We start from the raw sequence: 22,050 nt of genomic DNA on the forward strand, positions 1-22,050 counted from the left end.
ACTGCTCCACAGCTCAATGCTGGGGGGCTTTATACCCCTCTATAGCCCACGCCTGGCATTAGGCAGCATGGCGCCAATAGGTTCATGTTTATATGCTCCAGAGAGTCCTATTCTATTGGCAGTACTTCTCTAACAAGAACTAGATGGACAGAACTTAAAGTAGCTGAATGCATTCATTAGAAGGGGTGTCCACAAACATTTGGTGGTCTCAGTTGGTGCCTCAGTGATTATACAGTTGCTAAAAGTTTAGCCTCAGAATGCATCATGTGAGCTATGTCACACAACCCTTATCATGTCAAGATGATACACCCAGACACACCTAACCAATCACCTAGAGAACCACAGCAACCATTTGGTAATACCATTGCAACCACCTGGAGAACCACAGCAACCATTTGGTAATACTATTGCAACCACCTGAAGTACCACAGCAACCACTTGCAATTTTAGCAACCACCTGTGACCATCTAGCATACCATAGTAACTGCCTAACAACCACCTAAAAAACACTAATTGTATACAACTCGGATATCTTTAAGATAGCAACTGTGAGAGTGACATAGCGACCAATCTAGCATCGCCATAGTAACCACCTAGTGTGTCCACCTAGCCAAAGGTATCAAAAGCATTCACATTCATTCTTCAGGTAGAAGAGAGTGGAGATACTAGGGTTTAAAAGACTTCTATAGAAGCTGAAGTATCAACTGAAGCTTTTTACTCCAGTAAAAGTGTAAAAGTACTGGTTTCAGAACGACTTCAAGTAGAAAAGTAAAAGTAATGAAGGGAAAACAAAGGCCAAAAGCTCAGGCTGTGCCACAGGGGTCTAAAGTGCACTACCCCCCCCCTCCCCAAAAACATACCTTTCAGTCATAAGTCATAATGAGGAGAATGTTGTATATTAATATTAATATAATGTTCTATTAAAATGTTGATGTTGAAAAATGTTGGGCTGCACTAGACTCCTGTTTCAGCTGCAGATCTGCCCATTGAAAATGAAGCATTTCAGTAATATCAGCTCTATTAAAGGAGCGTCTCTGTGCACTACTGAGCATTAACATGAGCTTCATGGAGGAAAATATGAGGAGTCGTTGTCTAGAAGTTCTGTAATGCTGCAGAAAGTCAGACTTCAGAGGCGTGTGATCAATAAGCTTTACTGGAATGTAAATGTGGGGCTTAGTCCGGACTCCAGTTTCACTGCAGCTCTCTTGAGTCTCTGCCACGGACACAGTCTTCATACTAGACTACAGACGTCTGCTGTGTGCTTGCTGGAGAGTGACGGGACCGATGGTGTGCAGGTGCAATGGATCGCTTACTAACCAATAGGGAGTCAGAATAGTGTATGTTTATACTTCTCAGCTAGCCACAATCAAATTGACACTTTCCGGATGGTGGATTTATCTGAATAGAGTATGTTTTTTCTTTTTTTTATTATGACGAGCTGGAATGAAAACAAACTGGAATGAAATAGGAGTAACGTGGCTATTTTTATTATGTAAGGAGTAGAAAGTTACATATAATGGTGTAAAAAAGGAAGAAGTAGAAGTGAAAAGTCGGCTGAAAAATAATTATAATAAATAACAGTAAAGTTTAGATAACCAAAATTTCTACTTAAGTAAGATAATGAAGAATTTGTAAAATGCTGCATATTAGCTAAGAATGTGATGATGATGATGATGATGATGATTTTTAAAACTCTTTGAGGACTGATTACTTTATTAGCAAGGAAAGAACACACAAGCCTATTCTCATTCACCCCCATTTTCACAGGCTAGCTAACATTTACTTCACCTTGAGTTCACATTTCTCTTTCCCTCGCTGTTTCTTTTGCTCGCTCTCTCTCTCTCTAGCTCCCTTTCCTACATTTGCTCACCTACTGACCCCACTACACACACTCACACACTCCTGACTGTTCACTTGCTGCCTAATATATGGACCCCACCCCTTGACAGACGCGACTGTCAATGCTATTATCTTTAGCGGTCAGTGGTGTTATGTTATGGATTATTAGTGCATAAAAACTAAGCCTGCTTATTTTGATGCCATAGAAACGACCTCCTTTACCCAAATAATTTAACAGCAGTATAGCTCCACCCAGTCAGGCTGAATTTATGAGGTGTAGCTGAAAAATAATTATAATAAATAACAGTAAAGTTTAGATAACCAAACTTTCTACCTAAGTAAGACAATGAAGAATTTGTACTTCATTATTTGACACCTCTGTACCTAGCAACCTGACCATAATAACCTATATAATAGCAAAAACAGTTTGCCTTCATTTTGCACTTCAGCTATGAGGCTAACGTATACACTATATGGACAAAAGTATTGGGACACAAGCTTATCTATTGTTTCTTCAAAACTAAAAGGTATTTTAAAAGAGTTGATCCTGCTTATGTTGGAGCAACTATCTCCACTGTCCAGGGAAGAAGGCTTTCTACTAGATTTTGGAGGAACATTGCTGTGAGGATTTGATTGATTTTATTTAGTGACAAGAGCACAGGTGAGGTCAGGATGTTTGCTTTCCTGGAATGCTCAGATCTGTTGTGGCAGCACAAGGGGAACCTACTCAGTATTGGGCAGGTGGTGCTAATGTTATGGCTGATCAAAGTCATTTGAAAGTAGTTTATTAATATTAGAAGTACGGTGTCCTCTTGAATTAGCATGGATGCTGGTATCCACATTTTTTGTAAACTAAAGGTAAATAAAATAAACTAGCTATTGTGCTAAATGGGCTAATTTCATGTTTTTGACGTTTTACCGTTCAGCGACAGCCACTTAACACCACCTCAAGCGTCCAAAATCCAATGACCACTTCATTCAGAGGCTTCCTGGAATATTTCATCTGCTAGCCCCACTCTAAAGGATGAAAGCTGAGCGCTGTGGTGCAGCTGAGCACTGGCTCACGTCGAGCCAGGCCTCGGTTGCGGATCTGGGCCGCTGGCCACGCTCTGTCACTCACACTGTCAGTCAGAGTCAGAAATCACAAAGCAGACAGGCCGCAGCGTCAAAACCTCCGGGCCCAGGCTTTTGATGTTCTACACAGAAAGTGACGACCGCTAGAATCCCACGTCCCCGTCACACTGTGCCGCGCCTAACAATGTGAGCCGTTACAGCCGCTGATTTCGCCACAGACAACCCTCCAACCGAAAAGTTCTCTCTTAGCACAGCACCAGCGGTTCAAATGGTTTTTCCTAGCCGCACTAATGACCCGTTTTGGCAAACACTGCAAGCTAAATGAGACGCTTCTCTTCATACCACCAATTATGACAGTTAACTCCTAATTGAAAAATAATGACAGCTCGGAGGAGGCAAGTAAACGATATTTTTGGCTTTCCTGACGGATAAAATGTGTGAACTGCCTTTAATGATACTGTTGGAACCGTTCCAGACCCTGCAGAGGAATCAGCATTCAATTCCATTTGAATAATTTCTCTTTGGACCGTGCATCACGTTTAGCATTAGCATCAGTCACATGGAAAGTAGACGTGGGAATGGTGAATGGTTTGCCGAGTTGGAAAGCCGTAAGCCCTCAGTGCTTAATACATGTAATGTGCTTCATATTCCAGCAGACATTCAGTAGTCGTCTCTGTATTGTAAATGTGCTTGTTGTAATTAAAACACTGCAGTGCTTTTCATTAGCCTCATGCCAGTCTACATCTGCTTCAGCAGATTACTAAAGTGGTCTGCTATCCCTCTCTGTCGGTTTGGACCTGCAGGGATGGCCTTCGTTGACCTTCGTTGCCTTGCCATTTTTGAGATGTCTGGCCATAAAAGTTTGAGCCTCGTCAAAGTCTCTCAGGTCTTCGTGCTGCCCATTCCTCTCACATCCAGCACGTCCACTACAAGAACCGACTGTTCAGCTGCTGTCTTACAGATGTCCCAGACCTTGGCATATGCCAATGTTACGATAGAGTCAACGTGATTCACTTCATACACCTCTAAAAAATGGATGTGTGAGTGTGAGGAAGCTGAGGAAGGTTTGAAGAAGTGGACGTTTGTTGAAGGTTCATTTAAGGTTCACTTTTGCCAAAAGTTTGAGGACATTATCCAAACGTATTGGATGAGCTTTTAGACCAGCCATCATTTGGGCAAAGGTTTGGCACTCCACATTTTACTACACATCTATACAATAGCAATACCTTAGCAACCACTTAGCAACCAACCCCTATACATAGCAACAAGCTTGGAACACCGTAGCAACCACTGGTTGGTTGTGGACTGAATGCATTTAGCTATTTGAAGTTGCACCTATTGCTTAAACAGATGTGCAAATGCACACAGGCACACAGCTTGTCTAGTCCCAATAGAATAGGCATGAACCTATTGGCACCATGCTGCCTAATGCCATGGGCTAGAGGGCTATAAAGCCCCCCAGCATTGAGCTGTGGAGCAGTGCGACTGTGTCCTCGGGAATGATGGTTGGTGCTCCATCTGATGCTTATGGGATGAGTCGGTGAGTTAAGGATAAGGTGGGGTGGTGATCATCCAACATCACGACCTCATTAATGCACTTGTCTTTAAATGCAATCAAATCCACACAGCAATGTTCCTCCAAAATCTAGTAGAAAGCCTTCTTCCCTGGACAGTAGCGACAGTTACTCTAACAAAAGCAGGATCAGCTCTTTTTAATAGCCTAGATTTCAGAAGGAACAATGAATGAGTGATGTCCCAATACTTTTGTCCGTATAGTGTATGTATATATTTATACATATATCTGAATGCGTATAGGCTATTGTTATTGAGGAAGTGTCTTGTTAGCTGCATTAGCTTCATAGCTCCAGTTCAGAAACTAACAAGTGCACTTCAGCACTGACTACTTTCGAGGTAAAGGTGGACCTGCTGCCATCAGTGGGACCCAAATGAGCAGCCTTTTGATGACATAGTGGGAGAATGATCATAGGATGCACTGGTCGCCTTCTGTCCAGCCCTCACACTCTCTGATTTCCATCTCCCAGCCACAGATTTATCCCATTTATTGGTATTAAAAAATAAATCGCTGTAGTGCGGCTGTGGCCGGTCCCCTCGCTGGCATATCACTAAGGGTCCAGCCTGGGCGGTGGCAGGCTGAGCCGCACTGCGTTAAACACTGACCCCGATCAACTGCTCAGCCATCTCCAATTGGATGAAGGCACGGAACAGCTGCGGCAGACAAAGCCTGGTTACGGCCAAAGAGCAGATTACTGTCCGGCCCTCGACCGAGGCGGCTTTTTTCTTTTTCTTTTTTTTTGTTGCCCTGGTTCATCCTTATCCAGTGGGGATCGGCAGCGCCAGAGCGGTGCTTAACGTACAGCCACGGATTAAAGCTGACCCCACGTTCATAAAGCTCGCCCAGCCATGGCACTGATAAAAGCGGATTATTGCTCAGTGATAGAATCAATAGAACATAACGCTGGGAGAAGTGGTTTGTATTAGAGCCCTTATCTGCCTCCGGCCGGGAATACACACCCTGCGGTCACGAGACGTCTGGGAATCAAGAGAATTTTGTGTTGTGAGAAAAATGAGTCAGCCTCTATAGTTTCTTTCTGTCCTCTTCTATTTCATTTGGGTCAGGTGTTCGCAGGGGTCACAGCCAGGGAAAATCATTATCATTGGATCCAACCTGGAAGACCTTGAAGCAAGTGCTTGTCGACAGCTTGCAATAAAGGGATCTTTAACAACCTACACCTATACTTGAGCAGCTGCCTAAGAACACCCTAGACCACCTGTGAGACCATAGCAACCAGTCCACAAACATGTTGGACATTGGACATGGTTGTGGACATTAGCCAAATATTTTGGACATGCCTTTGGACAAACTATATTTCGGGCTAAAGTTTTGGCACCCCACATTTTACCACACACCTATACCATAGCAAGACCTAACACCATGGCAACCACCTGGGATACCATAGCAACCAGTCCACAAACATGTCCACAAACATGTCCAAATGTTTGTAGACACCCCTTCTACGGAATGCATTTGACTACTTTATTTGCTATATAGTGTTGCTTTGTCATGTAATTTGTGAGGTTTGGCTTCCATGGATCACATCAGTGAGCCTTGGGAGCCCATGACACTATCTACGGTTCACCAGTCATCCTTTCTTGGAGCACTTTTGGTAGGTACTGACCACTGCGTACCAGAAGAAACCCCAGAAGACCTGTGTGATGTTTTGGAGATGTTCTGATCCTCCTTCTGTCTAGCCATCACAGTTTTTTCTGCCTTGAACACAACACCACCTTCAAGAACTGACTGTTCACTTGCTGTCTGATATGTAGATCCCACCCCTTGACAGGTGCCATTGGAATGAGACAATCAATGTCATTCACTTCCCCTGTCAGTGCTTTTAATGTTAAACGTAATTAATATTAATTTCTTTACCTTTAAATTTACTGTTATCATTTTGTCTTAGAAATTATTATCTTAGAAAGTATTAAAGCCCAGCCTTTTATAATGTCTTTAAGATGATGGAAACTATACTCTCAGTCAGGTGTGTTTGACAGGTACAGTATGTGCAGTCCTCACGCAGTGCGTCGTCACTCCTGGAGTTTGAATTGCCAGACTACTGTGATGTGTGAAGCAGGTGGTGTGTGTGGAGGTGACAGGCAGTAGTTAAGCCTGATAATTAATCCCATTTGGATGGTTGGGGATTTGGAACAAGCACAAGCTAAAGGCCTGTTTGCATGCTTTCTGTACCACGGTGCTATGCGTACTAAGCAACGTAGCCACATAAGTTATCTAAGTTCGAGACTTTGTTTTTTTAGCGTTTTATGGAGCCACATAGCTGCTTTGCAACTGCAGAAAGTGGCATTTCACATATACACTACCATTCAAAAGTATGGAATGCTAAAATACTAACAATTTGGTTGCAGATAAATTATTTATTGATCATGTTTATGAAGGAATTAATAACAAGGAACAAATTCATTCAGTTTAGATGTGTCTGAAATGACAGGCAGGGCTTCAAAAGTCTTTGCATTTGGAGTCAAATCGCCAGACTTTACAGAATTTACACATTAGGGCTATTTAGTATCATCTTTTTATTCCTGAAATACCTGAAGTACTAAAATATTTAAATATGCTACTTATGTGTAAATTATTATTTTCTGTAAAAATTAAAAGCTGATTCTAATTTTTGCACAGTTGTGTAACATTCTGTTGATCTGAGCTTTTTTTCTAATGTGTGTGTGTGTGTGTCTGTGTGTGTGTTTGTTTAGATGTCCAGATGGTCCCCGGCCAGCATCAGTGAGGTCATGTGTATTGCCCTGTAAGAAGGACTGCATAGTGACAGCGTTCAGTGAATGGACGATCTGTCCAACATCCTGTGAACCAGGTATGCTCTTAACTGTCCCAAATGTGTCCTATGTTCCCTACATTAGTGCACTATATAGAACACTATTATAGGGAACAGAAAAGCCCCCTAATCACTATTCCCTACATTAGTGCACTATATAGAACACTATAATAGGGGATGTAAATTACCCCTAATCACTATTCCCTACATTAGTGCACTATATAGAACATTATTATAGGGAAACAGAAAAGTCCCCTAATCACTATTCCCTACATTAGTGCACTATATAGAACACTATAATAGGGGACTACAATGACCACTAATCACTATTCCCTACATTAATGCACTATATAGAACACTATATAGAGAAGAGAAAAGTCCCCTAATCACTATTCCCTACATTAGTGCACTATATAGAACACTATAATAGGGGACTAAAATGACCACTAATCACTATTCCCTACATTAGTGCACTATATAGAACGCTATTATAGGGAACAGAACAGCCCCCTAATCACTGTTCCCTACATTACCACGCTGTATGGTGGAAGGAGGCTCAGGCAGAGGCCCACTTGCGTGAGGTCAAACAGACAGTGAACTTTCAGCAGCTTTGGAGGGCAGTGTGGCATGGCCGAGATTTATCTTCGTAGCATGATAAGATAATCAGTCACAGTCCCGCGACCTCTCGCTTGACACCCACACATAAATCTTCTTATGGGGCTGTTAGCACCTCCAGACCTGTGATGAGATTTTTGTTCCGGTGAATGGATTAGCCTTGATCAGTGTGTTATAATTTGAAATCAGTGGCCAGGAGAGATGAATAAATCCCTGTGCTCTTTTAATGTGACAGTGTCCGGGACAAAACACCGGCAACAGGGTCAGATAACGTTAAACAGCTCTGTATGGGCTAATCCTTTAGGTATTTTCAGCTTCAGCACTGTCTTAAATAATCCATTTCCAGGTTTTAATTTGCTTGTAAAATTTGATCTTGGTTCAGCAAATTGACCCACCTGTTCGTACCTCCCCCTAGCACTAGCAAAGCTCCCGACACTAGGGGGGTAAGGACTCCTACGACACTCGTGAAGCCAGACATGTGAAGCCTTTTTTCAAAGGTGAAGCTGGGCAGCCAACAAGTTTGCTGGAAAGCATTGGGTCCCAAGCTCCACCACACCAGCTAACAGACATTTGTGCTGGCCCACATTGATCAAGAGTGATGATGGCAAAAGCGGCATGGCTCTGGATTTGACCTCACAACCCCCGGGCCTTAGTGGCAGCGTATCAGACCGCTGGGCTACTCGGAGCCTGCATTTACAGATTTCTATCTGCTAAGTGCTGACATCTAAACAAGAGGATAAGATGTGTAAATAAGTGTAAATATGGCATTCCTCAAATGCATCTTCAGATCTTCAGTCTATCTGAAATAACAGCAGGGATTAACCTTATTTAAACCTGTGAGCTAAGATTGAATGAATAAATAAGATCCTTGAGGAACTTTTGAAACTGTTTTGAAACTGTTGAGGAAAATCTTAAGGTGCTTTGAGGAACCTATAAGGAACTGTTTTCTTCTAACACCTTTTTTTAAGGTTCCTCAAAGCACCTAAAGACGGAACCTCCAAAAGTTCCTCTTACTCTTTTAACAGTGTACATTATCATCCACAGAACGTCCCGCTTTGTAGTTCTGCAGTTTGGTGATTGGTGTGGCGCAACAGATCACACCTCTACCTGCCGCTGAACTACCACACCATGTTGAAGACTGGGGTTCGATTCCTGGTCTGGGTGACTATGCTGCGCTACACCAATAAGAGTCCCTGGGCAAGACTCCTAACACTACACTGGCCTACTTCTGTAATACGAGTAACCTTGTAAGTCGCTCTGGAGAAGAGCATCAGCTACATGTAAATGTAGTTCTATTCCCCTTTCAAACTAGATCACTATTGGTGGGATGATAGCACATACTGTGCTGAGGTAGGTCCAAGGTGCTGGTAGTAGTACTACTGAGGGAGTAGTAGTTCTGGTTCCTGAGGGTTCAGATCTGTGGGGAAGGTGATGGTTGTGTTAGTAACTAAAGTAAGTCATACTGTCTTGTAAACCACACTGAAATGAAGATCTGGACGTGTTTTAAGTGGGTTGAGAGACGTGCTTAAAACAGCTTTGGTACGTGTATTAATAGAGATTTTATTGGTGACAGTCTGACAAATGCAACAGTCATGCCTGATACCTACATCCAAAATGTTCATTCCACCTCTTCAGCTCCTGGACAGGGAAAAGTCTAGATGTCTAGAAGGATGGTGGGTCTAGCTGAGCCATACTTGATGTTTGAAGGACCCTAGTATGGAGGAGATTTTGAGCATTGCCATCAAATATGGAGGGGTTTGTCCATTTTTGGCTTTGTACCACTGTTAAAAGTAGACGTTCTGTAAAGAACTCTTGAAGGAACCTTCAATAAAGGTTGTTTAGAATGAAAAGGTTCCTAGAAGGTTCCTCAAAGATTCCTCCACAGTTTCAAATTGAAAACCTCCAAAAGTTCCTCGAGAGTGTCTGGGTCAGCGTCAGAGTCAGAGTCAGGGTTTTCAGTCGGATGCTGGCAGCTACAGGAAGCCACTGGATACTGGATATCAAAAATATGAGATATCAAACAGAGAGACCGTGACAGACCACGTGCAGTTTAATCATCCTGACTCACGCATCTGTGTCTTCAGGTACCGGTGGCCAGAAGAGCAAGCAGACTCGATTCCGTGTGATCATCCAGAAGCCGGCCAACGGGGGTCTGGACTGCCCTGAGGTGCTTTATGAAGAGAAAGACTGTGCAAGCCCCCCTCCAAACCCAGCCTGTCCGGTTTACAGGTACACACAGACACCACCCGCTCCCGGCTCTCGCTCAGCATGGCTGTGTTGTTGTGGCTGTATGATGCAAAAGTGGGCAACAGTTACTCCTGGGCCTTGTAGGGGCTGCTCTAATGACCGAGCGAGCCATCCCGATCAGATACATCCAAACAGCTGCCGGGTTCGTCTAAGGGCTGCAGAGAGGACGATAATTCATTGCCGGGATATTGTTCACTCTGTGTGTACTGATAGAAGCTCTCAATGCTTTCTAAACACTTAGTGGAAACGGACTGCAGTGGAATGTGGGTAGCATAAGGACGTTAGCATTTAAAGACTTGTATAATTGTACGAATAATATTTATATTAGTTAGTTCCGGCGATGCAAGCTGACTGGTTGAGAAGTTGGCACAGTTTTTTCACACTTACCGTATCACTCTGCTGAAGGCTGTTGCTATAAATCCTATAATGAACCAGTAAGTACCGTAAATGCTCAGAGCCAAAGAAAACAAGTAGAAGCTAAGATGAAATGAAATGGATTAAGACAAGAATAAACAACAAACAAACAAACAAGAAAAATTTAATTCGTTGGTCCATGTAAGGAGCTGAAGAAGGAACTGCAGGCTGTTCAGTGAGTGAGTGGAGTTCATTACTGTGACGTATTATTAAGCAGTGTGTTAAGGAACTGTAATTTGCAGGAAGAAAATCCTAACCTTAAAACATTAAAAAGTTTGTTCACGGCTCAATTTATTTATTTCTTACTTTATTTATTTTCCAAACTGTTGTATAAAAGCAATAAAACTCTGAAGGTCGTATGTTATTGTGGAATAACAGCACTGCTGTCATGACATTCAAGACTTGCCTTTGGCTCATGTCTGCTTTATCACAGCTGCGCTGTTATTCCACAGTAACACACAACCTTGAGTGTTATATTGCTTTTATATACAATAATAATGTGTAGCATATGAAATAAAATATTATTATTGACTATAACTGAAGGCCAAAGCACTGCAGATGTTTTAATTAATACTTTAAGAATTTGGTGATGTTACATTTCATAATATAATGAATATTAAATTATAAAATACTATTTATTATTTAGTTATTATCTGTTTGACATTTAAAAATAATATATATAAATGTTTTATTTAATCATAACTTGTTGTGATATCAAGATTACTAAAATTGTGATCTCAGCCAAACAACATGTTTTTCCTGTGATCTCAAGAAAATGTTTGTTTTATCTTAAAAATAGTTATTCTAACAAATCAACTTATTATCTTAAAATCGCAAGAAGATCATGAGATAACGGAACAGAAAACAGAATAGACTCATGGCCTTTCTGGACTTTCTTACATTATGTGCTTGCTTTTTTAAAAAAAAATTATCAAGTAGATTTTCAAGCATATTTCTCTGTATATTTAATCTTCATGTTTGAAATTTGATAAATTCTGGATTCTTATACTGTAACTTATCCTTGATTCAATTCAGTTCAACTCCTTTGTCAATATTACCAATACAGGGTTGTACATTGCTGTGAAACACTGTTCTCTGGTGCAGTTATAGATAATAGATGAGAGGGAAATGGTGCATAGAAAGTATATACAGTAAATACAGAGATGTGCATATAAGTGCATGAGCAGTCAACTAGGCTGAGGAAAAGCTGAAAATTGTATTAGAATGAGTGTTAGAAATTGCATCACAGGTTTACAACAGCATCACTGTCATTCAAAAAAAACAACAACTTGTATCTCCATTTTTACATTATTATTATACTTTTTAACACAACGTGAATCTGGCAGGTGTTCTTTAAATTGCTTCAGATATTCATGATAAATGCACCAATAGAAGATTTTTTGCTTCTATTGTAAAGTTGTTTTGGAGATACAAGAATTCTGTGTGGCAGTGACAGTATATTAGTTAGGGATTTTGACCCTTCATTACATCACAAAAGAAAAAATCTGCTCATTGCACAGACTGATCTTTAAATGATGGCAGTGGAAAACTGGTAGAAACCAGAGGAAGCATTTTTATTGATTAACTAAAGAACAATAAGGCATAAAGGTCTAACAAGCCTATGCCTGCAGTGCACAGTGGCAGCAATGCAGACCAAATACAGTCTCTGGGCTTTCCACACTTCCATGTCTATGCATGAATCTGTACAGCTCACTGCAGAAAGGCATGCAGAACTGCACTCTATAGCAGCAAACAGGCACGAATGCTGACCAGGAGCGTAAATATCTGACCTACAGTGATTCAGTTAGATTAGTGAAATGAAGATTAGTGAAATCTCACGGTTTTATTTGATCATAGTGGTTATTTTCAAACATATACTGAATAAACAAATGTAATTTACACAGTGACTGAATATAGACAATAAAACAACACTCATAAAAGTAGAATTATGTTTTTTTTTCAGGAAATGCCAAGCTCCCCCACCTCCTCTGTAATTGAAATACTGGTTTTCTTGAGATTGAGAAAAAGCCCCTTTGCATGAGATTTCATTTACTGTGTCATTATATCAGATTTAAATTGCATGTTTAATGGATGGAAAGCATTTTGATTGTTTAAGTAAGCAACAATAAGGAATAACGGTAAAAGGTGCACATGTTTGCAACTGTACAGCGAAATGTGTCCTCCACATTTAACCCATCTGTGGTAGTGAACACACACACACACACTAGTGAACTAGGGGCAGTGAGTACACACACCCCCAGAGCGGTGGGCAGCCAACTCCAGCGCCCGGGGAGCAGAGAGGGTAAAGGGCCTTGCTCAAGGGCCCAACAGTGGCAGTTTCCTGAGCCTGGGTATCGAACCCACAACCCTGTTATCAATATCCTGGAGCTCTAACCGCTGACCTGAGTTTGATTCATCAAGTAAATTCAAAATTCAAAAATAATATAAGTTAATATAGGTTTATATAATATATATGAGACACAATTCAGCCAATCATCTGCTCATGGGTTAATAATAAAACTCCAAAACAAGCCCAAATATCCACCCAAGAATCACATTCTCATTAAGAGTAAGCTTAGTCGGCTAAGATTAGTCAGACAATCCAGTTACATGGTTGTGCTGTTTTGATTACAGCAGAGCAAGGAGCTGTGTAACTCCAGCAGTTGTTCTGATGCGGTTGCAGGTGGAAGACCCACAAATGGCGCAGGTGTCAATTGGTTCCATGGAGCATCCGGCAGGACAGCAAAGGAGCTCAGGAGGGGTGCGGGGCGGGGCTCCAGACCAGAGGTATGATGCTTTTGGAGCTCATTGTGCATGAGTGCATTAGCAGACGCTTGAAACCCACCTCAGCTCGGTCAGTCATGTGAAATCAGATGCCTTGATATTGAAAGAGAGTTGGAGCATTTTTGTCAATTGCAGCACAGTTTCCTCATGAAGTTGTAGACACCATCATTCAGAGTGGTGTGGTTTGAAACGCTCCAGTCTAGAGAAAGGATCGGGTCAGGACTGTTTATAGTTGTGGTGAGTGGAACGGTTCTAAGCAAAATTTGACCTAAAATTATGATGTTTTTAATTTATTCATGGCGTAGATGTACATGGAGGAGTATTACGGCAAAAAAAGTTCCCAGACAGACAAAGCTTATTTGTTTCACATTTTTTAGGTTTTACACCTGGTTTGGATGAAATGGAATGATGGTTTTGATATCTCAGCCACAGAATTATTATACATTTTTTAAATATCTTTAATAATCATTATAGTAAACATGTCTGCTGCCAGATAAATAATCAAATATACATCAGTGAACAGAGTTTTTATTACTAGGTGCAGATGTGTAACACTATAAATAAAGGAACACCATTTATTTATTTATTTATTTATTTAGAACACTGAATTTTAAGGAACACTGATTATGTATTTACATTTACATTTAAGGCATTTAGCAGACGCTCTTATCCAGAGCGACTTACAAAAGTGCTTTGATATTTATCCAAGAAAAACCTAAAAATTCAAAGATCCTCTAAGTTTAGAATATACTAAACACAAGAACCAGTCTGCTATTCGCCCAAGTTCTCTCAGAAGAGGAGGGTCTTCAGTCTGGGTTTGAAGACAGCGAGTGTTGGACTCTGCTGTTCGGACACCCAAGGGAAGTTCGTTCCACCACTTCGGTGCAGGACAGAAAAAAGTCTGGACGCTCGTCTTCCGTGGATCTTAAGAGATGGTGGGTCGAGCCGAGCCGTACTTGAAGCTGGAAGGCCTCTTGGTGCAGATCGGCTTTTGACCATTACCATCAAGTACGGAGGGGCTGGCTGGTCCAGTCTGGGCTTTGTAGGCCAGAGTCAGGGGTTTGAATCTGATGAGGGCAGCAGAGCAGCTACAGGAAGCTACAGTGAAGAGAGAACGCAGCAGTGGAGAGACGTGGCTGAATTTTGGAACATTTGCTGTGTCTTGCTCTTCATTTAATAAAGCCTGATTTATACTACTATAATAATTTTATTTGTATATTTACAATATTTACAATTTATAATTAATTATAATTGAATTATAATATTTCTAAATATTTTATTTATTCAGTACGCTTTATGATTCATTCATTGGGTTTTTTATTAGTACACCATTGAAGGTCCATTAATATTATTAGTAATTATATAATATTATTGTTAAAATCAATCAATGCATTATTAGCTGTAGTGATGCACTATAAACACGTTTTTACCACCCTGTTATGCAGCTTATCAACCAAACACTGATAAACTCAACTCCTGTATGGAACACATACTGACATAATCCAGTTGTTTTTAGAACCAAAGTATCATGAATTCATCCTGAATGTCTGATGCAGTTTGACTCATTACAGACTTATTTTGTGCATAAAAAATATAATCAAATTCATAAAGCAATAAACCTGATACTATCTAGAACTCACATTTATCAGTTTGCTAATTACCACACACTAATAACATACACATTTTGGAAATAATTCATGCTTAATAATTAGCGTAACAGGGTGGTATTGTTAGTTTTATTGTGAATAAGTAACTATTCAGTAGGTCATGATTAATAATAATTAATAAATAATTAATAATTCATCATTAATAATGCATAAGTATTTTGCTCTAGTAATGCACTAGTACTTTACAATGGATTTGGCCCATTGACAGCAATTTAGATTTTAGAGCTGGAAACTCCAGTTTATCTTTAGTTTAACATCAGTTCTAATAACTTATATTATATATATATATACTTTTTGAAATGTAGTGGTTTTATGCAAACTATTGTTTTGAGCAGCAATTGAAAAACTGGTCTAAACAGCTGAAGGGTTTGAGGGGATTAAATGTGTGGCTTTGGCTTTATTCCCAAACTAGCACTGTCACTTATCCTGTCACTAGTATTTACATGTGTGTCATTGTTTATCTCTGTAAATAAACCTACATAATCTTTAATATGCAAAGCAACACATTGAATATGATCGTTTGTATCAAAGCCATTTAGAAGATTTAGTTGTCCCAGTGTACAGAGTGTATAGAGAGGGAGTGTGGACCATGTCTACCATCGGAGGTGACTTCCGTGCCTTGGCATGCGTACAAACCTAGAAGTGGCTCCAGAGACTGTGACAGTGAAGACGTCATCACGTCTGGCGGCGAAAGTCTTGCTCTGATCACAGAGTTTTTGTGACCTCGCTGTCTTTACGTGGGGCTGCTGGTCTCACCTGTCTGTCCAACGTGATGCTGCAACTGACCGGATTAGCGCACCCCACCCACCTCACCAAATGCCAACAGGCTAATAGGCTCAAATCCTCCCACCCACTGGGGCCGTGGCACTGTGGAGCAGTGCACTCAATGACCACTTTATTAGAAACACCTACGTTGTACTTCCACTCAACAGCCACTTTATTAGAAACACCAACCTTGTGGCTCTATTAACTAGCCACTTTATTAGAAACACCTGTGTTATGGTACCACTCACTTGACACTGTAATGGAAACAACCAGCTTGTGCTGGCGCTGTGCCACACTCGGTCATAATCCGGCCTTTCTCTCACTGCTGTGTATGTGTGTGTGTTTGTGTGTGTGTGTCTGGGATCCTACAGCGGTCTCGTGTCGGCAGCTGGACGGGTCAGTAGCAGACATAGGCCAGTGTCTGAAGTTTGCCAGCTCCATGCCCGCCATAAACCAACCGTGCCAGTTGCCGTGCCGAGACGACTGCCAGCTCACCAGCTGGTCCAAATTCTCCCCCTGCACGGCTGACTGTGTGGGGGTCCGCACTCGGAGAAGGGTCCTAGTGGGTAAGCAGCATCTTCACACTCCCAGCAGTCTGGCCATGTTCCAGGAGAGCACAGTCAGAGGAAACGTGTTCCTCTCTGCACTTTCACCCAGAGCAGCTATTTAAGGCTTAGCAGTTTTAGTAGCAACAAAAGCCTTTTAAAATTCTATTTGACTTTGATTTTTCAGTTGTATTTTAATACAATTTTAATAAAATGCATATTAAGTATATTAATTAGTTTGATTTTGGTTGAGATGATAAATGCACAGATTGGATATTTACCACCCTGTTATTTTACTTCAGAAAGAAACACGGAGGGCTTGTGGAAAATCAAATTGTGAGCTCTGCCTTTAATTGGCTGGTTTACTTCACCAAGTAACCACTTAGCAAAGCATAGCATAGCCTAGCACTGTAACAAGAAGAAAAAGTGACTTTGGGGTGATAAATGCTGTGATTTGTTTTTACAACCCTGTTATTTTACTTCATTATTTTACTAAAATTAGGAACACTAGCCTAGCTTCTGGGGCCTCTTGGGATACTTAAACTATGGCTTGGGAAAGGCCAGGTGATGCGGATTTCACAGCTTTATAAATACTGTGGCGTTGACGAATGCAGCCAGGCCACCAATAATACCATGGTAATACTAACTTCAGTAACACACAGTAACAGTCCAAACACTCATCTAGCAACTACGTATAACTAAGTTACCGGCACGCTGGCATCACGCTTTGTGCAGTAAGTCTGGGTGAGCAGCAATAGTTTCAAATGTAGTCCAAATATACCAATAAGTCCAATATATATTAATAAGTTGCTGCTTTTTGCCCTGTATTCTAGTCCTTGTATGTGTAATATGTGTCTTAGCCATGTCTTGACTGATGGTTTAATAAAGCACTGTTTCAGAAAGCTAGAACCCCTACAGGAGTGTAGATACAGACAGCCTGAAGTAGCCTGCAGGGCTACATGGTACAGAGGGTTACTGAAGACTCTGCTGTCCTCCTAGATAATGTAGCCTGGTTTAAAGGTATCAAATCAAATTCACAGCCCTTTCCCCTCGTAACACAAATGTAGTCCATCAGTCTAGGTGTTTTTTGGTGTCTCAGGTCTGCTTCTTTGGTTTTGAATGGGAGCTTTGAGACCATTGCCGCTAATAAAGTTTTAACATAGAGTGTAAACTGTTCCTTTCATCAATTCCCAGGAAAGAGCAAGAAAAGGGATAAGTGCAAGAACAGTCAGATGTATCCGCTGAGCGAGACGCAGTACTGCCCTTGCAACAAGTACAACGCCCAGCCTGTGGGCAACTGGTCCGACTGCATCCTGCCTGAAGGCCGACTGGAAAGCGCTCTGGGCATGCGGGTGCAGGGGGACGGCCGGGAGTGTGGCCAGGGCTACCGCTACCAAGCCATGGTGTGTTATGACCAGGACAACAGGCTGGTGGAGACCTCTCGCTGCAACAGCCATGGTGAGTCCAGCCTCCCCCAAATCAATCTACGCCCATGAACCCAGCACCTGCTCATGGATGTGAAGTTAATAGGTGGTTGGCCATTCCAACTCATCCCTAGGGGGCTTTACATCCCTCTGTCCAACACTTGGCATCTGTGATGGTGGTCTTATTGAACCTGTTTGCCATTGGCCACACCTGCCCCAGTGTTCCCATTTATGTACACCTAAATAAACCAGAGTGCATGGAAAACACAAATAGAGCCATTGGCATCTACAAGTACTGTTAATATTAGCATATTTCTGATGTACACAGACATGAATGCTACTGTTATTCCAGTAATGCTGTCACCGTGGCAGCGTTTACATGGTTGCATGCCGCTGTTGTTGTGCTAAGCTATGAGGCACTGAAATCAGGGTTGCCAGATGGACGGGATTGCCATTGGAGGTTGTGTTTAGCAAGCATTCAGTATGTCTTTATCACATCCCACGTTCTGTCCTTTCTGGCATGTTCCTCGTCTTTGGTAGGTTACACTCTTAGCCCGTTAGTCTATCATTTATTCTGGCAAGGTTTACCTCTTCCTTAGGCTTAGATTTGACTATTCAAATTCATTGCTTTTCGACAGTTGCTGTAATCAAGAATCACACTCTTCCTTACCTTTACATAGCTTGGCTTCTAAATAGTACATTCTATTGGCACCATGGTGTGAAGTGCTAATTAGTAAAGTATACAGATATAGACAGATTTACACAGATATAGGCCATATCAGAACAAGAGAGAGAGAGAGAGAGAGAGAGAGAGAGAGAGGGAGAGAGAGGAACACAGTGGCAGAGCTAGAAATGGGGTTTAGAGTGAGTTGGCCCTTGAGCAAGACCCTTAACCCTCTCTTCACGCTGTAGTATGGCCGACCCAGTACTATAGCAGCAGTTTGAAAATAAAAGGTTGGCTGGCTGGCTCAAGTGTTGGTAGCATCGTGTGATATTAGTCCTACACTATATTGACAAAAGTATTGGGACACCTGCTCATTCGTTATTTCTTTTGAAATCAAAGGTATTAAAAAGGAGTTTCTCCTGCGTTTGATGGAATAACCATCTCGGAAAGGATGTCTGAGCGTAACGAGGTCAGGAAGTTGGATGATCACCACATCACTTCATCCCCAACTCATCCCAAACATATTGGATGGAGCACCAACCATCATTCCAGAGAACACAGTTCCTCCACTGCTCCACAGCTTAATGCTGGGGAGCTTTATACCCTTATAGCCTACGCCTGGCATTAGGCAGCATAGTGCCAATAGGTTCATGTTCATGTGTTCCAGAGAGCCCTATTCTTTTGGCAGTACTTCTGTACAGGAACTAGAGAAGCTGTGTGTGTGTGTCTTTGCATATCTGTGTCAGCAATGGGTGCAACAACCACAAACATTTGGACATATTGTAAACACAGTACCGCTGGCCAGGTGAGCTCAGCACTGGGCAACATGTAAACATAGCATTAGGCTCATGTTTGGCTGCTCCAGTGTATCCCATTCTAAAGGCAGTGCTTTGTTATAGAGGTGGTGTGTATTGATCACAGGGTTGTGGGTTCGATACCCAAGTCTACTAAGCTGCCACTGGTTAAGGCCCTTGAGCAAGCCCCTTAACCCTCTCTGCTCCAGTATGGATGACCCTGTGCGATAAGAAATTATTAAGTATGATGAGAATACAAGGACCTTCTTCTTCTTACTCAGATTACACAAGCTGCATAAGCACAGGTGCACATCTGTATAACTGAAGTGGGTAAGCTGGTTATGAGGTGTCTGAATATTTTTGGACAGTATAACACCTATGCTCTAAAATATTTGCATTGTCAAAAAAATGTTTGATGTTGATAATCATAATCATCATTAGTTTTCATCATCAATGCCTGGCTTACCGTGACCTATGCCCCCTGTGGCGGTCGCTCCCTGCTGATCAGTGTACCTAAGCAAAAACCAGAAACCACCCCCGTTAGGAGCTTAGTGCTCTCTGCAGGTTTTTGGCCTAATCAAAGCCGAGGGTAAGCCCTTGCTTACCGCAGACAGACGCTGTATGCCTAAAATTTCAGCAGAGGTTGTGGGATAGCGATGATTACACGCCTGTCAGAGTGACTGTGTTGATCACAAACACAGTCATCCACCTACGCTCGAAGCAAAGAAGTGTGGGCTGTTAAAAAGAGATGTTGGAGCTGGAAGTTGGGCTGCATGTTGAAAGACTGTACAAAGGGCAGACAAAATAATGAACATGGGGCAATATATGCAAGTTGCAGTAATTGGGCCTCCTTGTCTTCACGGTAGCTGCATTCCTCGTGGATCACTTTAACAGAAAACACCTAGCTTGTAGCTCCACCTGGCTACTGTAGACTTTATAGTTGGAGACTCCTTCAGTTCAAAATAATCTGAGAAAACTTCACCCAAACCCTGAAGAACATCCACCCAAATCTGGAAAATCTGACTGAATCTGACTGAAAGACAGTGAGTAACATCATCACATATACTCCACCCACACCCTATTACACCCCCACCCATCCTAATAAAACTACTATTAATAATAATGTAAATACATATTGTAAACTACTGTCATTATACTACTATTTATTTTACTATGTTTATTAGCTGATAATACAACTATTAGCTGATAATTATTATTTCCATCATTAATTTAATTCTTGATATATTGTTCAGATGTAATTTTGTGTGCTTTGGCAACGTTGTTGTTGAGACAGTCGTGCCCATAAAGCTAACCTGAATTGAATTGAATTAATGGTAGCCCATCTGTTGATGTATTAGCCATCTAGTCTTCACCATCACTCCAGAGCGATGCCAGCAACCCTGGGCATCAGTTGATGTAACAGAATTGACCGTTCGAAAGAAGCACTTGGCTGGCTTCATGTCACAGTACTGATAGTACTGTGTAAGTGTGCTAGCGTGGCGGGAATTGGAAATGACTAAAATTGGAACGAATAAATAAATATACTCACAAAAAGGTATATATATATATTCATATAGCCAGCTTCTCCAAGAGTACTCACAGAACCACCAGATAAAACAGTTCTTCTAATCAGGTGTGCTGATATCATCAGAATATATTACAACTAATATAATCATAGTAGAGATGGTCTGAGCAATAAGAGTAATGATGGTAAATGGTGGTAATAAAATAATAATAATAATAATAATAATAATAATAGTGATAGATAATTAGAGTCTATGTAAACTTCAACAAAGTCGGTAGGTAGCAGTGGCAGGAGGGTAGGTCTTACATGGGTGGCAGGGCAGTTGCTCACATATGGTCTGTATAACCCTATGTTAGCATAATGACAGTAAAGTTGAATCAAATTGAATCAAATTGAATTGAATTGAAATGAAATGAAATAAAATGAAATAAAATGAAATTAATCGAATCAAATTGCATCGAATCGAATCAAATTGAATCAAATTGCATTGCATTGAACTGAAATGAATCGAATCGAATCGAACTCATTAAATTGATTTGATTTGAATTGAATTGAATCGAATTGAATCAAAATGAATCGAATTGAATCGAATTGAATTAAACTGAAATGAATCGAAGTGAAGTGACGTGCCTTTTAGAAGTCGGTGTCTGGTTTGGTTTGCCATCACTGTAAACAATCCTGGCTCTGGGATTCTCTCAACAATGGAGAATTTAATATCATTTTTAATAATTAATACTAATTTCTCAGAACATTTCAAGCATTGTTAGAGTTTCCCTTTAAGCTAACTGGTTCGATGCATAGTCCAGAGCAGCAGGCTGCTGAATGGGAATAGTGGAAGGAGTTGAACTGGGGAGCAATGATTAAAGCCTAAATGGCTCAGAGGAGCAGTCAAGCAGGTGAGGCTGCGCTGCCACAGTAGAGATACACTACAGTGAGGGATGACACTGTGTTAAGGGTTATTTGCTGCAAGAAAGAAAGCCTCTGTTTCAGTGAGTAGGTTCGTTGCTCTCTGCCCTTTTAATTGAACATATTGGGTGTGAAATGTGTCCAATTTGCTCCTTTTTTTATTGGTCTGAGGATTGAAAAGTGACGTTTCCCCTTTTCTTCCGAGCTGGAGCGCTCCGGGGTAATTAGATTCCTGTCACACCTCTCTCCTGTATGTGGGGCAGGCACACACAGAGTCACGCTCCGTCTCTGCCGGCCGCCAACCCGTTTCTCAGAGTTGCGTACAAACTGGTGCTGTGAGATGCAGATGAGGAGCGAGCGAGAGAGTGAGCGAGCGAGAGAGTGAGTGAGTGAGTGATGTCATCAGTCTGCTTTGGGCCTGCCGTG

At 41.4% G+C, this 22,050-nt stretch overlaps 1 protein-coding gene across 1 annotated transcript in view; it reads left to right on the forward strand.

Moving 5' to 3' along the window:
• Window positions 1–22,050, forward strand: part of thsd7ab (thrombospondin, type I, domain containing 7Ab) — a 225,451-nt gene that overhangs the window by 147,967 nt on the left and 55,434 nt on the right. The window contains exons 10-14 of the mRNA XM_072692410.1: window positions 7,198–7,313; window positions 9,974–10,118; window positions 13,234–13,337; window positions 16,138–16,332; window positions 17,506–17,769. Coding sequence (XP_072548511.1) covers window positions 7,198–7,313; window positions 9,974–10,118; window positions 13,234–13,337; window positions 16,138–16,332; window positions 17,506–17,769 — 824 coding nt within the window. The remainder of the gene's footprint in view (window positions 1–7,197; window positions 7,314–9,973; window positions 10,119–13,233; window positions 13,338–16,137; window positions 16,333–17,505; window positions 17,770–22,050) is intronic.

The sequence above is a fragment of the Salminus brasiliensis genome, chromosome 1 (genome assembly GCF_030463535.1).
Source record: "Salminus brasiliensis chromosome 1, fSalBra1.hap2, whole genome shotgun sequence".
In the NCBI taxonomy this organism is placed as follows: domain Eukaryota; kingdom Metazoa; phylum Chordata; class Actinopteri; order Characiformes; family Bryconidae; genus Salminus; species Salminus brasiliensis.